The following is a 20,024-nucleotide window of genomic DNA, read 5'->3' as shown; positions in this document are numbered from 1 at the left end:
CCTCACTTTGCTGACATTTCCTTATGAAATGAATGCACTCTAAAAATGTAAAATCAAAAATATAGGAAATATGTTTCTTGTGTCAGTATAATAGTATCAATACACAATATAATATATAAGCAATTTCTGGGTTTCATATATAATATGTGTATGTTTATGCTTATCATTTACAACAGATATAGCACTAATGCTTTTCTTCCTCTCTGCTTCTACAGTGGCAAACATCCTATGGAGAGAAGACGGTACATGTTTATATATTAATCTTTATTTATATATCTATCTTTATATTTATATATCCTTATCCTTATCTGGGGATGTGTGATGCAGAAATTTTGGGCCTACAGTATATAAATGATCAATATTTTCCTGGCCATTTTGGCCAATGCAGTGCTTTACATTATAGCACAAATGCACTGAAACAGATTTTACCTTTTCTTTTGAGTTTTGTAAAAATTGGGCTATTTATAGCATGACAATTAAAGCTTCAGTGGCACATGTGGCTGCTCAGCACATGTAGGCTGTGCCTCCAGCTTACCAGCTGATACCTAGAAGTGTGGCTTAAGCTATTATTGGCTGGCACCGATTCAACAGGGACATTACCTGCATCCCTACCTATGAGTAGATTATTATTTTTTTGTTCAACAGTTCCTCATTTTTACACTTTTTCATTAGCTAACGTCTGAGTTTATTATAGTCGAGTACATGCTCCTAAAAATAATTATTGTGATCTTTGACAGTATTTAACATGATGCAATTTATTGCCATTAATGTTCCTATTACTAATACTGTTAGGCTCTGAAATGCATGTTGTTCTACAACTGTATGCTACCTTTCTGACAGGGTTTGGAGTTGGGAACATGTTTTACGTCTTTTACGAGGACGGCATCAAAGTGATCCAGCCGGTGGCCTGCGAGATCCAGAGGCACATTAAACCCAGCGAGAAGCTGCTGGGCCTCCAGGTGAGGGGACCGCGCGTACGACGCCACTCAAAACGAGCACACGGCGTCCCGCCGACTCCAACACATCCAGAGGCCATCTCTCAGCCGCGCAATGCTTTTGTCATTAGCGGCGGCGCTACGAAAACAAGCGCGTTGTGATTAGCTTTCAAAGCCCGGGTTTCTGTGGCACGAATCACAATGATGGCGAGTGCAGGATCAAACGTAGCTGAAGTGGCTGCACTGGCTGACTCCTCGGGGGGGGGGGAGGGTTATTTGAATGATTCCCACACGGTTTCTCTCCTTCCTCTAGCTCTTTCATTCCAGCCTCATTATTCGTAGCAGATAATAAAATGGAGGACTCTGAGATTGTATTCAAACGACCAATATCTTTAGCTGTGTGTTGTCCCCCATTAGGCAATAGGAACTACGCTCAAGCACAATAGTAAATAGGGTACCATTTTTTTTTTTGTATGACCATATCAAACTGTGCAGCATGCGGTCCTGAAATATGAGTACTTCTATACATTTGCTCATAAAATGTCAATTCGGGTTCAGATTACAGCAATGGCGAAGGTGTTGTATAGCGCAGATGGAAAACCAAGGCTGTGTTGTAATGCAGCTTGGATAATTCACAGAATGGGCCGAGACCACTAATGAATTCTGCTTCAGGTGCTATCCCTGGCATTGAAGAAAAGAGCACCAGAAACATATTTCAAGCTGAGTCATAAAGTCTGCCCAGATTCTGAATTCACAGCACTGCACTTGGCTAATAGAACTGTAGAATTGGATTGTGAATCAGGTACTTATGTTGCAGGGATGAGTGTGTCTCTAATGCATGTTTTTGTGCATAGCCACAAGTATATATAGACTTGCCACGATCGTGGTATTCATGCAAAATTTGGTCTGGGCATGATGTAGTGGGGTGGGAAAGTGGCCTCAAATATAGCCGTTGGAAGAAGAGACCAAAAACAAACATTCACAAACGAAGTTTATTCGCTTGTTTAATGATTAAGGGTTGAACACATGCCGGAGAAATACATTTGCATTTTAAGGAGGTTATTATGTACCTGCAGGCTCCTTGGTTCTGTTGCAGTAATGAACACTGCTCAGTCGACCAGTTATGAGCAAACGTTAAACTCAGATGAACTGTGGGGGGCGAGAAGCCAAAGCCTCCTTCATATTTGTTTTAAAAATCATTTAAATGGTAATCATTTTAATGTCATTTTTGTAAATAAATGGAAAAATAATAATATTATGATTATGTCCTGCCTATGTGTAGTATTGTGTCTGTGAGCAGTACACAGGATAATATTAATATGCCCATATTTATTAGCATTATTATATTTTAGGAGGACCTGAAGACAATCCAAGAGACTGGATTAACATGTATATTTATACAAATCTAATATTATTTATTTATTTTAATTTAGGGAGCTCAGCAACCTCTAAAATAAATGAGAAGAAAAATGTTCACACAGAAAAAAGGCAATTAAGCATTCATATAATTGTATTGTATGTCAAATTTAAGGACAAATATGTTTTCCTTCATTGTAGAAAGAGGGACAAATGTTTGCTGATTTGTCCGTTGTCATGAGCAGCACTGCAAGTACACTTGCAAATAAAATAAACCCACAATTAGATGCACAAACAGTGGAACAAATGAAGTGGACTCACATGTCATCTTCCCTTCCACTTGAGAACTTTGCACATCTTTCCTGGGGGAAATATGCAAATATAAATGACTGCAAGTGTTGAGGGAAAACCTCAAATGTCTCCATTTGCTGCCAAAATGCAGTTCAGCTCAGCTAGGCTTGTGAGGAGACAGATCCTGCTTTGGCCTGATAATTCCTTACAGGAAACTTTCAGATCGCCAGACCGCCATGAATAGAAACATGTGAAGTGTTGAAGCGCATTACACTGTGCTTTGTTCACGTGGGCATGATCAAACCTGCAAAAATATTTCCGGTGCTTTTGCGATTTAAAAAAAAAAAATTTTTTTTTAAGGGTTACATTTTTACCAGTTCGTTTCCCGTTCTCATTCCTCAGGAGGAGGTTTGCCCGAAATCAGAAGGCGAAGCCGATCAGAAGTGCGTCTGGGCGTCCGCGGTCAACGTCAAGGACAAGTATATTTATGTCGCTCAGCCAACCCTGAACAGAGTGCTTGTCGTAGACGTGCAGTCACAAAAGGCTGTTCAGGTGAGCCGTTTCATTCATTTCTTTTTTGTTCCCCGTGCAAGATGGGCAAAAAATAATTTTTCTCTGTTCCTGCAGGGTATTGTAACACCAGGGACCTTATTGCTACCCCATATTAATTTACATTCATCACAAGCAGAAATAATGCGTACTCTTCACCGGAACTTCCATTTGCATGTATTGCTTTAAGGGAACTATGAAAAATGTGCAAGCTTTAACACAATATTATAATATGGCTTTATTCACATAATTCATAGTCGTGAGCGAAAGGTATTACATTTAGTATGTGGTGTTTATTGGAGCACCACATACTAGGAAAGAAACAGACACGCTCATAGCCCACTGTGGATTAAACACCTGATCAGACTGCATATCCATCAATCATCTGATCCCAATGACTGAGCATCTTGCTGAGAATCCTTCTGCTTCCCCCAGCAGTTTCAGCTTCAACTCAACCTTTGAATCATCAATTACAGACCATACAAACGGGTTGCCACCTAATCTGCCACCAGCATAAGTTCAGACGGAGAAAAGCCCTGCTATAAATCTGACCCGACCTAAATGCTCAGGTCCTTACTGCGCTCATATCAGCTGAATATAAAAAGAAATGCACATTAACAACCATAACGACAATATTGCACCCAGTAATATAGGCATTAAATTGTACCCAGTTTGTTATTCATCACCCTTTTAAATGGAATGGGGCAAGGAGGCCTGGAATATATAAAGGAATGACTCATTCTTTGTGAGTAGGGGAGAATGGTTGGTTTTTGAAACCGAAATGGCTACTTTCCCCTGATTGGCTGGCAGGTGGGAGAATCTCGGAGTCCTCCAGCTGAAAATGGCTCCTTTCCCTCAGATTGGCAGAAATCGTTGTGTCTCCCGATTGGAAGAGGCCTTTTTCTTTCTGATTGTTGGGAATCAGCAAGCATTCTGATTGGGAAAAAAAAAAAAAAAAAGATTCTCTGATTTGAGGGCGTGCGGCATGCGAATCGTTATGCGGCCTAGTTGGAAGTGGTTCTGTGTGACCGACGGGGATGGCCGTGTCGGTGTTTCAAGAGGAAGCGCGAGAGCTCCAAGGACACGGTTATTGTGCCAAGCCTTGGCTGATTGCCCCCCCCCCCCCCCCCCCGAGTGGGGGAGGATCTGGGGGGCTTAGCAGCGAAGCTCTGAGGGTCCCTGGAGTCTCATGGGTCTCAGTGCTCTTTGCTGGCTGTGGTCACACAGCCATTAGTCAGTCATCAGGAGGATTGCTTTCATTATATGTGAGATTAGTTGCTCCTAATAAACCACCTGATCCACTATCTGCTATCTCTTGATAAAAAAAAATAAGAGTAACCTGCTTATCTGTTTGTTCAGTTACTTGTGAATGTATTTTGAAGCCAGTGCTGTTAGTGTATTTTGAATACTACAGCTTTATTAAGAGCTGGTAAGAGTCCATGGTTATAGTCATATGGTTTATTAGAGCTGGTAAGAGTCTATGGTTAAAGTTATATGGTTCTTGTAAGATTATGACATGTTGCCTGTATTGTATTTTATGTATTTATGAATTTGTGTATTATTTCATTGTATTGTTTCCAGTCGTGCATATTTGAGTCTGTCACTGTGTAATCCTGTCAGGTAGCTTACCTTAAATCTGGGCACTAAAAATAAACTCAGCAACTGCTTTCTGACATTAAAAAAAATATCAAAGTAAAGTCAAGCAGTTCACAGAGGAAACCAAAGATAGCTAGTGTCAAAAAATGTGTTTTTGAATAGGTAACAGCACCAAAATAGCCCAGTGTGCCAGCATTAGAGTTAAAAGAAATGCATTAGATGACACCTGCACAGCACTGAACATTTTCATTGAAACAGCCCCTTTTGCACTGTCCAACCCACATTGACACAAGCGGGTTTATTGCAGATCCCGAAACAACAAAAGCCAGGCAGAGGCACAACTCGCTCACTCATGCCCACCCACCATTTTGCTACTGTAGTGATAGCGGATGTCAGACATATAATGTTAGAAGTCAGATGTTCTAGTCAATGAAAATTTGTTTTCATTGAGTGATTGACACCATGGGTTCCATCTGATTGTTCAGGCAGTAGTAAACACACAAGCCTTCCATACAAAAATTCTGATTGGGTAATATATTTATAGAGCTCTAAATCCAGCTGTTTACATATCCATGCCAGAGCTTTGGGAAGATATTACACTGTGGGTAAATACATTGTTGCCCCTTAAATGACTTTCAGCCATGCTGGTAATATAATAAAAAATAAATAAATGAAAGAAAGTAATAAAATTAACATAAGTTTGAAATCAAAATATCAAACAAAAGCTAATTATATCCCAATCTGTTTCTTATACATTCTATTTGTACAGGGAATATTTATTAAAGAAAAACATACTTTGCAAATATTTTCATTGCTTTTGCTGTTAATTTATGCATGTATGCTTGAAAAAGAAACGCATATAATGGGTCATTTCATGCTAGTGAATCTAGTTGAAACCTTACATAAACCATTTGTTTATACAAATAACTTGCCAAACGCCAGGTCAATCCCAATTTTACCCACCACAGTTTAAGCACACCGAAGTGCTCACTGTTCAGCAGCTTATGCAGTTTATTTAATCAATTTCATTTTCTTGCGGTAGCAATATATTTTTTATCAATGGCCAAACTGTTGAGCTATGAGGCGTTGATTGATTTAGAGATTCAGGACCACATATGGAAAGTGAAAACAGTGCATCCGCAGTTTGTTTTAACATTTTGTATTGGAATTGTTACCGTTGTTTTTAAACTTATTTATTTTCTATGTAGATTAAGCTGAACATAGGGGTTTCTTCTTCGAGTTCAAGTTATCTTGGCAATAAAATTGCACTTTTTGACAGTTTTATTAGTAGAGCACTGTTAAATTATATGTCAACATTATAGCAATTTCAATTATAGCAATGTCCAAGGTCATTACATTGTATGCCTGCCTTACTTTAATAGTGTACACAAATGAGGCAAGCAACCTATAAAAGTTGAATGCCGTCTGTTTATTGTTATATTATGCAGTACTAGGCATGGCATAAAATGTGTGAGTGCACTTAAAACAGATGCCCCATGAACAAACACTCAGTATGGTGTAGTATGCAAACACCGGTTTCAATCAATGTTGTCTTATTCAGGCAGAAAGTGCTATAATGCTACCCAGTTTAACCAGGCACAAGCTAGAGTACGTATATCCTGTATGATAGCTGCTTTGTAACTCCTTAATCATTATAAAACATATCGTAATATAGCCTGCATTTACACCAAAAATGTGAAATCTTAACGAAATGAGTTTACCTAGAGTAAAGGCCTCTCCCTGGGCTTAGGGCGCACCCAGAAAATCTGATGCTAATATCACAAATCTAACGTAGTAAAACAAAAAAAAGTCTTACTCTGCATGGAAGTTCAGTTTCTTTTTTCTAACAAGATAGGCTGACATTTGTTAATGCAAATTAATTAATAAGGCTAGCAAGATAAAGCCCAAATGAATAAATAAGGCTTGAAAGATGATGTTAGTTGACACAAACAAATAAGGCTAGCAAAATAATGTTAGTTAAATCTGTTGGTCACATAGCATAGTTCTCGCCTAGCACCACAATTATACGTTCTTCACAAGCTACATTCATTCAATTACCACTATAGCAATATTTAACTAGGTTCTCAACTGCAGGACTGGCTATTTCATGTGAAATCACATTAACATTGTTTCATCTCCTAAACAATGACCATTTGGTAATAGAAAAATCGCAGATATGAAATCCATAACACATTTTCCAAGGGCTTGAGAAATGGAGACAAGTTAAAAATCGGTTTAATTTTCCAGAAGAAAATAATTGCTTTGTTTGTTTAGCTGTGTGTGAAACCAAGGTACATCTTCATCATAATTATGTGTCAGTACACAGTCAATGCTCAAAAAGAGATAAGATCTACTTTCTTGTCACATGTGATTCATGTGCCATTGTAACTAGAATATGCTGTCCTGATGGAAATAATTTCTGATACAAATAAGCTCAAGTAAGGATGCCATTTTTTGCTGTCACAATTTATTTGTCAAAATCAAATAAAAACTGGAGCTATATCTATGTAATCATAGTTTTTTTTTTCTGGTTTGAAGGATCTTTCAGTCGGGGTAGTATCACAGTTATGGACCTGCGATTGTATCCCAAATGTTGGGCATTGATTTCCAGCTGGGGCTGAGTCTCTGTATCCTTGAGCATACGTACTTTACCTGAACCTCTTCAGGAATATCCAGCTGTGTAAATGTTCTGCATGTAAAAAAAATGTAATCTTTGCAAGTTGCTCTAAGAAATGCTGAGCTACAATGTCGATGCAACATCAAACGGCGTGCCCAAAGATGGTGATAAAAAAGTGTAAGATGTTTGTGACTTTGTGATTGAAGGTTGTGAAGACGGATCCTGTACCGGTGAAACTGCACTATGACAAATCCCACGATCAGGTCTGGGTCCTCAGCTGGGGCGATGTGGAGAAGAATACACCCACACTCCAGGTAAATAACATAAAATGGTGCCTGAACATCAGGTAAAGACACCCACACTTCAGGCAATGACAGTGTACATTAAGACTGTCTGCTATAACCCATACCCTTACTCGCTGTAATCATACCATGCAGAAAAAAAAACCCTACACTTCAGATATGTTCAACAAGCTGGACATCAGATGTTATATTGTTTAAGGAAACACAAACTAGCCAGCAGTTATAAAAGGTACTGTGCAGTAGCTAGAGGAAGGAAAATGAAAGTACAGTTAAATAATTTGTCTGTTATAATTAACTCAAAGGCTATATTCCTAACAATCTGAATTTATTTGGTGAAAATTGCACTCTGATTAATTAGGATTAAATTAATGTCATATGTCATTAGCAAAAATATTGCAATTTAAAAAATGTTACCAGTGCCTGTTAGAAGTGTAGATAGTTCACCATGAGGTTCACCTTGTTGAACATGTATTTGGTAATCACTGAACAAAGACAGCCTTGTCCAAAAAACAGGTAAGCACACCCACACGTGGGGCCATTTTTATCGATTCATTAGTCTATTTTTATTTATCCTTTAACTGCTGAGTCTCATTGAGATTTAGGATCTAATCTGCAAGAGAAACCTGCCTGAGAAACAAGGGGCCTCCATCATGAAGCAGGTTAAGTGGGTTAGCCAGCTAACTTTAGGCTTAATCCTGAGTTTCTTGTGTCACAAATGTCTCTCTTTTGATTGGGCTGATTTGCCATGTTGACTTTTGCTGTGGAGCTAACCTGCTCCAGAGGCTAATGTTTAGTTTGGTCAATGCATGACTTTTGGAAAATTGCTAGGCCAAAAGACACTCACAAGTGTCACAATGCGAGCATTATGGGTTAAATGAACTGCACTTTTGCATCAAGCCTTTGAGGGTATCATTGTATGCTTTTCAACATGCAGCTTGCACTATCCAAGGCAAATTCAGTTACATTGTCGAAATCAACCTCAAAGTTCAGCCGGCATTGTTTGACGCTATACACCACTGAGCACTAATCTACGGTATGAAGGTACAGTGTCGGCATGAATAAACTCCTAAATCAGTTGTAATTGATTTTCCTTGCAGAATAGAACGTGAAAAGCATAATAGTTCCACGCCATCTGTTGACTTCGCCGCGACCATCTTTTCTTCGCCCCCCCCCCCCCCCCCCCCCGAGTCAGCAGCCAGGCAAAGCCGTGACTGTTTGCAGGGAAATTCCCTGCCATTTCTCGCATGCCAATTTAAAAATGCTCAAATTACGGGTTGTGAGATTTTTCAAGTGGAATGTTTGCACTCAAAAACGCATCCATCAAATCTCGGTTGACTGCAGACTGCTGCTCAATTCTTTCTTTCTTTTTTTTTAACTGACAGAGCATGCCTCCTCATTGTTTGTTTCAGACCGCGATTGCTGTTTATCGCCTTTATGGATTCACTGTAAACTGCACAATTCATATTGACTGAATATATGTCCATTTGTGTTCAGTGTACCAGGAGAGTACTGTTGCACCCGGACACCTGGGCTTTTGTGTGTTTTTTTCCCCCCCATCCTTGCCACATATATTCCCCTCACCCAGTTTATTTTATTATGTCAAATAATTGATGTTATGAAGGAGCACAATTGATCACTAACTGTGTTAGTCAGGAGACTATGACAGCCCACGTGCCCCAGTCATATAAATCACAACACACAAATGTAACAATATCCACATCACATCTACATCCACTTCTCATGTACCTATAGCCACTATAGTAATCACATCAGAGGAAGCCATAGCCACCGTGGTAGTTATTCCCACGCTTCTGTTAATTTGTTTATATGAATTTCCCAATATGCAGTTATAGCAATTGAACAAAAAAAAAAAACTCAGGGTTCCAGGTAAGTACAGTTTAATTGAGATAATTGTGAACATTTTTTTTTAATTGTCATATCGTTTAAAGTACCCATCATTTTTTTATTTTTAATTAAGCACCATAGCAAGTTGAAATCTCTGGTACCGATAGTGACAGAATAAATTGCTGCTGACAGTTATTCTGTCGAGGTGCGGAACATTTTGCTCCCCTGGCCTGGAAACAAGGACCTTGCAGGCACCAAACTCACAGTCAGCCCGCGGCAAGGTAGTGTTTCTCCTGCGCTGGCAAACCAACAGTGCAATCAAGAACACGGCTCGGGATTTGGCTGCGAGTCACATGACTGTGGCGGGGCATCGATGCGAAGCCGCACTGGTTCTGTTTGACATTCAGCTGGTAAAGCCGCCTCATCAGCCGAGTCCAGCCAGGGAAATGAGTCGGGTTCATGACCAGCAATTTAGGACATTGTCATCAGTATTAAATATCAATACACTGTATAACACCTGCATCTTTCATTTTCTGCAAAAAAATAAATAAATAAAGAATAAAATGTGCGCATAGTAACGGTCGCAAATTTCTTTAGAGTTTGTGTGCTGCCAGACGGCTTTCCAGCCTTCTGGCCCAGTAATTAAGAACCCCCCCCAGCGCGTCAGAACCAGCTTAAGTTATGAAATGGCATAATGAACTGAATTATTCATGGGCTCGCGTTGAATGGATCATCCTCTCCTCTCCGCAGGTGATCAATCAGGCCAGCGGGAGCACGTCCCATCACACCATCCATACCCCGCCAGTTGGCAGGCAGTTTGATAGGGCGGATGATTTCTTCATCCCAGCTGCGACCCTCATCATTAATCACATCAGGTGAGTCGTGAGAAGGGCGGCGTTTAAACTCCACCGGCGTTCCCCCCCCCCCGCCCCGCCCCCCCTCCCCCTTCCCCTCCCCCGACACGTGTCGTTTGGACGGGGTGGGCCGGCATTCGATCCGTCCTTCAGCCACAAAAGCCAACGGGCGCGCGGGAAAGACGAGCGCATCGATTTCACCCGACGCCCTGACAGCGCGCCGACAGTTTTACGCATCCGGCGAGCGGGGCGGGTTTTCGGGCGGGGTGCTGCCGGTCAAGAAGCGGTTAATCCTCCGCAGGTGCGAGCGGTTAAAAAAAAAAAAAACAGAAGAAGAGTTTTTCCTGGAGTTTTTTTTCTTGATTGATTGATTAGCCTTCTCCTTATCAAATATGCTCAGTATTACCACTCTGCTGTGCTTATCTTCGGTGTCCCTGTCAACTAAAGCAGCTTTATATACCAAATACAAATGTTTGGGTGATATTTTTTTCCCTCTATTATCAACATGGATGAATGTAGGCTGTAATAAATAGATAAACATAACCCGCCGGTAGATGTATTCAGCTGCTGTCTGCTTAGTACAGATATCGAGTTGAATGCCCGAAATTTATGATTACTTCCCATAAAAGACTCTAGAAAAATGTATGCACCATAATTCGGTTTGACAGATTTTCCGTCTACACTAAATACAAATTAACATTATGAAAATTCTTTCTGACAAAATAGCTTTTAGGAAGTTTTGGAGGCAAATTGAGTTGGTGTGGTGAGGAGTCGTAACGAGAATCAAATTTGTGGAATGTTCCATGGAAAAAAAAACAGGAGAGCAGATGCTTATTTTACCAATATGAGGCGGCTTGACATTGCGAATTGCTTGTGACTGCTGTCAGATAAATTCCGCCTTGTGTGCGATGCACTATTCTCCAAAGCGACGAAGCTGCCACTCACCCTGTCAGAGGGCAGTCTAAAAACGCAACGTCGTTTCAAATGCAATGCGCTGTCATTTTCAACACAACACACGTGGTCATTACTGTAGCAGAGCTACAGGAAGTTACATCATGGTCACAACAATCAAAGCTGGCGTTTTCTGTTGTGTACAATACAAATAAATTACAGGCACTCGTCCTGTCAGGAGGCATAGAGATCTGTCCAGCTTAAACACTCAGCCATGGTACAATGATTCACATTCCCCACAATCAAGTGCACGAGCATCTTATTGGCTGCAATGTGGCCTGAGGAGAAACAGTTGGGCTGGTTCACCAGGTCAGATGACTATCAGAACTGGAGTGTGCCTGTGGCTGCTGTGAATAGGCACATCCTTTGGTGCAGAGGGCTGATTGACAGTGTCAGTCTTCACTCTCCCAAATGGACTGGGGGTGATGCCCCAGTGGCATAAGCTTAGAGTCAGATCCACAGTACTTCACTGTTCAAAGAAACAGAGGACTGTGAGACTCGGGCACTCCAGAAAAAGCATTAGTGTTAAACATCCATCTCTCACCATTACATACCGCTGCAATTTTATACTCTACAGTACAAATGCTTTTATTTACCTTAGTTTTTTTCATGTATTCCAGGAAAAAAGCCAGAATGACGGAAGCGGTTTCAAAGCAGGATAAGGCAGTGTGGTTTGGTGCTAATCATCAACACTACATATTACACATTTCTCAGGTGTTATTGGGGCACACCACCACAGCAATACCAAATTTTCCACTGGCAGAAGTTAATCCCTTCATTCTTCCAGGTTGACAGATCTATGCCACCTTTTCATTTAATCACATGCTAACGAGCGCTCGAAATCCGTGCTCAGGCCGTATTTAATAATTGCGCGCACCGTGAGCCCAGTAATCGGTTTCCACATTTTAGGAGGTGGAAGTTCCCAGTGGAGAGCGGAGCCTTTGATCAGGAGCTCCCCCGTGTTTGACATCTGGGTCAGGCCTGTCTGTTTTCGCGCGTCACCCTCGCTCCCCGCCCCGCCTCTCCGTTGGCGCTGGGCGTAAACCCTAGCGGGGTCTCCCCGTCGAGCGTTAGCGGCATCGTAATGGAAAGGCTCGGGGAGGGCGCGGCGCGGCTCGGCGCTACGCGCGGCCGCCCACGCAGACAATCCTTTCCCGGCCCTCTCTGGGGCGAGGCAGCGCCAGAGACGCGAGGTCCGTCGACGTTTCGGAGCGCCAGCTGTAATCCCACGAGACTTCAGAAAACACAATTTACGCTGCCATGTTTTGGACCGGGATTATTGCTTGACGGGTCGAAATATTGTTATTTTACATTTTGATTGATTCATTTTGCGTGCAATTTTGTTGCCGTTTTTTTTTTTTTCCTTTTTCTTAAAGCCGAACAATGAATTTCTGCTGCACGTGATTTTAGCTCGGATATCAAGCGGAGGTATAGTTAGGGGGGAAAAAAGGGACACATCAAGCTAAAATCACTTAACAGAATGTGGGGCCACCCCATGTGTGTGTGTGAAGCCATGCCCCACGGAGTCTGTCAGCTCCTAGAATTCTGCAGCAGGAATGTGACCTCATTCTTTCATGAGTAGAATCAATTCACACATAGCAGATGGAGGTAGAAAACAGTGTCTCAGGTGTCATGCCAGGGCATCCCATGAATGCTTGTTTGAGTTCATATCTGGTGAGAAAGCACTGTCATATACATAAAGTCTTTGTCAAGCTGTTCAGTCTGCTGGAGGACTGCTCATGGTCTGTGGAGGGGGATAGTTATCCTGAAATGCACACATTTGGAAGGAACCTCGCTCTTTAAGGGTATTAGTGCACGTAAACCAAGCTACAGAAACAACCGGAACCTTTCGATTTTCATTTGTACATTACGCGTAAGAAGTAAAATCCATATTGTCAGTTTCAAAATTATGTTCTTCCCAGGTTGGTGAGTTGGGCACTCACCATTAACTTACCGGGAATGGTTGTGACATTGCATGTTTTCCTTATACCAGGAAGATGTTGACGTGATATCCCAAAAACAGTTTTTTGTGTCCCCCCACACAAAAATTGTGGGTTGAAAAATGTGAAAATTAGATTGTTGGGTATAATTACCGTTTCCCCACAATGTGGTGATTCCAACAGCACAATGTATTATGTTGCCTACTGTATGTCATGCTGTTGACTTTAGTGCATGCAGAACATTCTGGGGATAATATATAACAAGGATGTAGTATTTATCTCTGCAAACATGCTGAAATTCATTTAAGTGCTTAAAGCTATGGATATCTGAATTAGAAGTACTTCTGAGGCTAAATTTGGACATGTGAGCAGAACCCTTGGGTGTCTGTTTGCATTCTGCATTGCTGAAAACACAGTCTGCCTGGAATACCTAAAGCAGAACTCAAATCACTGCAGATCACAGCCAAGACATAAAACTACTGTAATAATAAGAAAGACTTGAGCATGGATTCCTTAAAGCCTCATTGGGTGCTAGAAGGGACTTCAGGGGGATTTGCTGTCAGTCTTCAACAGTAAGAAACAGGTTTTAAAGTAGGTTATGCAATAACCAGAAAGAAATTGCTCCTTGGCATTCCAGGAATGAAAAATAAAAATGTTGCATATCTTATGAAGCTGTTTTCTCCTGTTCTGTTGTGGAACCATTTATATTATTTAAAATGCTTCCACAACAGAACAAAATGAAAAATTATCATAATATGAAATGATTACTTACCATGAACTGTATAAGAATGGATTTAGTTTTTTTTTTTTTTTTACCATTGATCCATGTGGTCCTCTTGTCTGAAATGCAGATAAAATCATTAGGCCATAGAATATTCAGGAGTAATCATTTGCATTTTCAAGCTAAAAATAGTTAATTTCACAATCTGTCAATGGAAGCAAGTAGATTTCTGCAGCTTCATTGTTTGAAATCAATGAAACCATTGAAATGCTTCATTTTGTGGTTCCCCTTGGTTTGCCTGGCTGCGCATACACTGCAGTGAGTTCTGCAGAACAACCTTTGGTCATGCATCCAGACTGCATGATAGATAATTTTCCAAATTCAGGACTTTGCACAAGCCAGGTTTGTGCAAACTAAATTCTTTTCTCACAGTCACCATGATTCATGGATTCTTTTGCATTTGTTTGTGTGTTTCCATCAAGTGTAAGCTTCTTGTAAACACTGTTCCAATCAGATTAGTGGGAATAGGGAAAAGGGAAATTTAGTCTGAGTAAATGTTTAAATTTGTTGAACAGCTGTGCCTCAACAGGAAAAATAAGTAGCCTGCATTTTCATTTGCTTATTAACTGAATGGCACACTGCAAACCATATTCTTATTGATTTTTCATGAGGAACACGTTTCTCATCAAACCACAACTGAAAAAAAAAAAAAACTATTAGAAAAACCTATTAAAGGCAGCACCACCTCTAGCACACAATCGCATACCGTGTATTGGAAATGGTAAAAGCAAACACAACATGTTCTAAGTAATGAACACCAATATGTTCCTTTGATATTCCAATAAGCAGCATCACAGTGTACACATAATCCACCAACTGAACACAGAAATTGGAGTAAACCTCACAGATTTATTAGCATTCCGCGCATGGTAAGCAGATGTAATAGAGCAAGAAAAATGTGCATCAGTATTTTGGCATGTCAATTTATTCTCTCGGGGGCAGACTGCACATATAGCATATATCTAGCAGAGCCCTTAGTGCCATTAAAACTTTATAGTTTAATTTAGTAGCAAGCTCCATCACTCGCATACTGTAATCCCCCAATAGCTACCAGCCCGTATGTTCCCCACTACTTAGCGAAGCTGAGCTCTTGCAAGTGTGCCGAGGCAGTGCGAGGCAGGGTCAGCTCCACCGTCACCTCACGCTCCGAGCCCTCTCTCATCTCCTCTCTCTTCCACTCAGGCACTCCAGGTTTGTTTTATAATCTCTGCGCATTCCACTTCTGAAGCACTCCCCTCTCCTTTCTCCATCCTCCCTCTCTCTTACTCTCTCTCTCGCCCAGATTCTGTTTTTCCTCCGTCCTCCCGTCTGGCCTCTCTCCGTCCTTCCCCGTTACGGCCAGGCTGCCATCAGATCCCGCGTTTTTCATCTTTTCCACCACCGCACTTCGCTCGTTTCGGTTCGGCGCATCAAACGCCGCATCTCAAAGCACCTCTTTGTACATGTTAAGAGTGTTCCTCTGAGCCGATGGGCACACACAGACACGTTGACTCGCTCTTTTACATATATTCAGCCTGTCTACATGGCCCCTGGCCATATCTCAGCAGTTCCAGTGGGGCTGTCATTTGTCAAAGCTGTTCTGTGTGGCCCCTATGACCTAGACCCCCCACTAAATGCACAACAGAGGGATTACAATGAGCTCTCTAAAAATAGTGACTCCAATCTGCATGGGTTCAGAATGAAATAATCCTAATCATAATCAAATTCAAAGATTAAAAATTGCATTATATATGACCAAGGGTATTTGTATCACAGCCCATCTCCATAAATCAGCCCTTTTATATGTACTCTTTCAGAAAATGCGAGAAAGAAATTTAATGTATTCTGATGCTCTTTGCCTTGCTGATAATGAATAAGGAAGTTGATAAAGAAGTGGTTCATCACCCTGTTGATAATAAATGTGACCGTAATTGATTTCATGGAATTAAATATTGTTCGCCTAAGGAGCACTACAAATTCAGTGCATTTGACTTGGCCTAACAATAAAACCCATCCCAAAGCATGGATCGATGTGGCCATCCGTAAACAGGATGGGGCTGTTGTCCTTCACATAATCAATCTCCCTGCATTAATCAGCAGTAGGACATTTAATTCCTCCTTTCAACCGGTACAAATAGGCCCTTCAAAAGAAGTATGGCCAAAAACATTCTGACGTGCACAGATTTAACGGTCCGTAAAGCAGCGCGCAAGCCTTGGCCGACTTGAAAATTCAAGAACAAATGATTCAGAAGGGGCCTAATTATTTAATTTGAATAATCAGAATGTTTAATCAAGAATCATCAGGAATGTATTTTTGCTGGATGCTGTTAAGGTTTGTAATTGCATTAAGTTTTTCACATGTACTTATAAAAGCCCTTTTTTATTTTGTAATTACACTGACTGCACTCATCTCAAAATGCATTTACAAGACAAAAATAACTGAGAGACTTTGATGCTTATGAAATTGGAGTCGGTTTAAGGAATATGTAATATTGCTTGCAATTCAGTGTTTTTTTTGCAGAACTGTCATATACGAAAGTTTTATGGTACCTTTTTTAAATAAATTAAATGAATTGTAATTCACGCTCTGATTTCTTGCAATGAACTTTCAAATTCCCAGCTAGTTTACAGTTAGTTTCTTCAATGGGTATGCTATTTTCCATAAACATTTTGAGGGAATTTCAAATAAGTGTTTTCATTAATGTTTCACATTGATCCTTCCTTTAATTTATTACAGTATGCAATGATTAAGTATGAACAATTTGCAGTTACCAAAAGTAACTTGATTATTTTAAATTGTATTTTTTTTGTGTGTGTAATTACTCTGTAAAGTTACTGATTGTCTACAGTTATTTATACATGGATAATATTTAAATGGGTGGCCAAATCCGAGAAACACTAAGTTCAGACTGACAGATCAGGTTTATCTTTTTCAGTATGTACAACAGACTGCCGAATAGATTCTCTTCGTCTTCATGCAATATTACACAAAACAAACTGAGGAGAATGCCTGAACTATCGCTTTCTTTTCTTGACAGGTTCGGATTAATTTTTCATAAGGACGAGCCCGTGCTTCACAAAATCGACCTGGAGACAACGTCGTACGTGAAGAACATCAGCCTGAAGGACTACAACTGTATACCAAAGTCCCTGGCCTACACCCACCTGGGGGGGTATTACTTTGTCAGCTGCAGGCCTGACGCGGATGGAAACGCGCAGCCCCAGCTGATAGTGGACGGCGTGACGGACTCCGTGATCGGGCGCAACGGAGACGTCACCGGAACCCCGTACGTTTCCCCGGACGGGCACTACCTGGTCAGCGTCGACGACGAGGACGGCTTGATGAGGATCCAGGCCGTCACGGTCCGGGGCGAGGTCCGCGAGCCCTTCGACATCCACACCAACCTGCACATCTCCGACGTGGCTTTCCAGAGCTCCTTCACGCAGGCCCACCAGTACAACGCGCTGGCCAGCTCGGGCCTGCAGACCGACGTCCTGTACGTGGAGCTGGACACCGGCACCGTCAAGATGATCAAGAGCCTGAAAGAGCCAATGAGAACAGCCGAGTGGCGCTGGGGCCCAAAGAACCGCGTCATCGTGGACAGCGGGCTGTTCGGCCAGTTCCTGATGACCCCCTCCAGGGCGTCCGTGTTCATTTTGGACGGGCGTCTGAACAAGCTCAACTGCGAATTAACTGATGTCCCGAAAGGTAACACCGTTGTGTGGGTGGGAGAGGTGTAATGTTCGGATCTGCACGCCATTGTACTGAATTTGATCATAAAATGTACACCCTCTATACCTTGTTCAGAGTGTAAACTAAAAGCAAGAAAGAAACCAAATCACCTGTTCCAAACTTGTATCGGATGTTGGGCCTTCATCCAAAATTAGAGCAAGCAATGTTTTTTTTTAGTGTGTATATTGTCAATATTTCTGAAGGTTCTGCAGCTTTTTCTAAAACAATAAATAAATAATCAGTTCTCTGATAGATACAAAGAGAAACAATTTATCTCCAGTTGCAGAGAAGTTTTACTACCAGAATGAAACCTATTCAATGTGCAGCTGCCATTTTTGGCAGTAGAAGCAGGAAAAGAGTTTGAGCTTTTTACATTTGGCATCTTCACTGCACTGTTGCACTGTTAACCTTGCATTTGTGCCTTGAAGGAAAACAGATTCAAGACCAGGAGTGCAGTGTAATTAATCCCATTGTGATTGGATATTAGACTTAACCTTCCTTTGTGGTCAGAGGCTTCGAATCCATGCTTGTAAAATGTTTAATGACAGGCAAATCCCCTTTTGACTAATTAGCAGCTTCGCTATTGCTTTTTTTCTCCTTTAAAATACGAGTTAAGATGTTTGCGATGACTGTATTTAACAAATCCCCTGAATTGTGTTGTTATACATTATATAGAGGGAGCCATTTGAATATTCTCCAGTTAATAATAGAAGCAGTGAAAATGTGCTATTGGAAAATAATTATAAATAATTTCTGAAGAATTAATCTACTACAGGTGAGGTAGAAATGTGCGGGTTATATTCATATTGCGAACAAACTGATCTTGATTGAATAATGTGTGTAGTCCTATAATGAGGTGTGGTTTATGGTATAAAGTGTAGCTGTTGACATAGTCGTTTTTTGTTGTTGTTGTTGCTATTTTGCTATTTATATTCAGCAAATCGAGACACAACGTGGGCATAGGTACAGCTGAAACAAATACACGATTTGCACATTTGCTAAGGGTAATGGGGTGTATTAACTGAGAATTAGTCAGTGGGTAATAATCTCTCGTGTTAGCCTGGATGCTGAATGGAGCTTAGTGTAGGCAGACACTCTTGAAGGATTTTGTGGAAAAAAAGACCAGAAAAGGTCACTTGATGTTAGACAAAGATTGGAGGGCACTGTAAAAGATTCAATTCTTCTTTCCAAATATCTTTTGGACTTGGTCAAGCACAAACTCGTGCTTTTATTATTTTTAATTTTTTTTTTTTAGATGAACTCTCCCTGGATGGACATATTCTATGCATTTTCATTCTTAAACCCTATTTTAGGGCATTTGGGGAATGGACCTGTAAAAATTTCACTTTTTAATTTGGGTTGGACAGACCCGATTGAATCAAACGGCAGTGTGCTTTGGCCTTGGTCGAACAGAGCCTTGAGTAACGGATCTGAGCAAATGAAGAAGCCGCAGCATCGGCAACCGCTACACTAGTGAAAACTGTCACACCAAACGAGCGTAAAACTGTATTGTACACGTACGTAGCATTTGCTCAAATTGGTTACATGAGAAAAAGCACCTTTGCAGTTGGTCGGAATGGAGGCCAAAGCCCAGCTAAACGTCTGAATATTTAATAGATTTTATATTTTTTGATTTCATGTATCTTATTGGCCTTTCAACTTGTGTAAGGCAATCATTCAAAAAATGTTATTCTTATATAAAAGGTTAATTTCATAAAGAATGTACCCCCTCAATGCCTACTGTACTTCTACTTGTTTTTCTTTATTTCTTTCTTTCGGTCTCCCTGGTTTCATTATGTACATAGCAGCCATTACTGGTCTGTAGGATGTATTGTAGTTAATAGAAATATGTTTTTAAGGGCTCAGTTTACAATTCTTAGAAACTGAACCCGCTTTATTTTAAAATGAAATAACACCAACACTCCAAATATTACCAAGTACAGTGTGATGTCACATAAAACATTTCCATATGCATCTAGTCATGTATTTCAATTCATGTGGTAGTTATTTATGTAGAAAAATGCTTGACATTGACAGAATAATAAAAACCTATTCCTGGGAAAATGGTCTGTGGTATCTCTATTACTTTGCATAGGCGCTGATAACACTGTGGCTTTGTCCTCTGGGCTTTGTTGGGATTGACATTTATTCTGCAGCACTGGCACCAGAATAAAGCAACAATTGTATTTAAAAAGGACTTATTGATCAATCAACCTTTATTACCGGGTATTTTACAGCAAAGCAATGCTGTGCCTAGTCTCGGTGTATTTGCATATAAGTGGTGTGTGTGCGCAT

The 20,024-nt window shown here is 40.8% G+C and overlaps 1 protein-coding gene across 4 annotated transcripts in view; it reads left to right on the top strand.

Annotated features, from left to right (window-relative positions):
• Positions 1–19,793, top strand: part of fstl5 (follistatin-like 5) — a 113,946-nt gene extending 94,153 nt beyond the window's left edge. For all 4 annotated transcript variants that reach the window (XM_035426494.1, XM_035426495.1, XM_035426496.1 and 1 more), the window contains 6 exons: positions 216–242; positions 841–959; positions 2,985–3,134; positions 7,551–7,658; positions 10,242–10,366; positions 17,035–19,793. In XM_035426494.1, the coding sequence (XP_035282385.1) occupies positions 216–242; positions 841–959; positions 2,985–3,134; positions 7,551–7,658; positions 10,242–10,366; positions 17,035–17,737 (1,232 nt within the window). In that variant the 3' untranslated portion in view covers positions 17,738–19,793. The remainder of the gene's footprint in view (positions 1–215; positions 243–840; positions 960–2,984; positions 3,135–7,550; positions 7,659–10,241; positions 10,367–17,034) is intronic.
• The last annotated feature ends 231 nt before the right edge of the window (positions 19,794–20,024 follow it).

Source organism: Anguilla anguilla, chromosome 7 (assembly GCF_013347855.1).
Source record: "Anguilla anguilla isolate fAngAng1 chromosome 7, fAngAng1.pri, whole genome shotgun sequence".
Taxonomy (NCBI): domain Eukaryota; kingdom Metazoa; phylum Chordata; class Actinopteri; order Anguilliformes; family Anguillidae; genus Anguilla; species Anguilla anguilla.
Note: the sequence above shows the minus strand (reverse complement) of the source record. Positions and strands in the feature narration are given on the sequence as shown.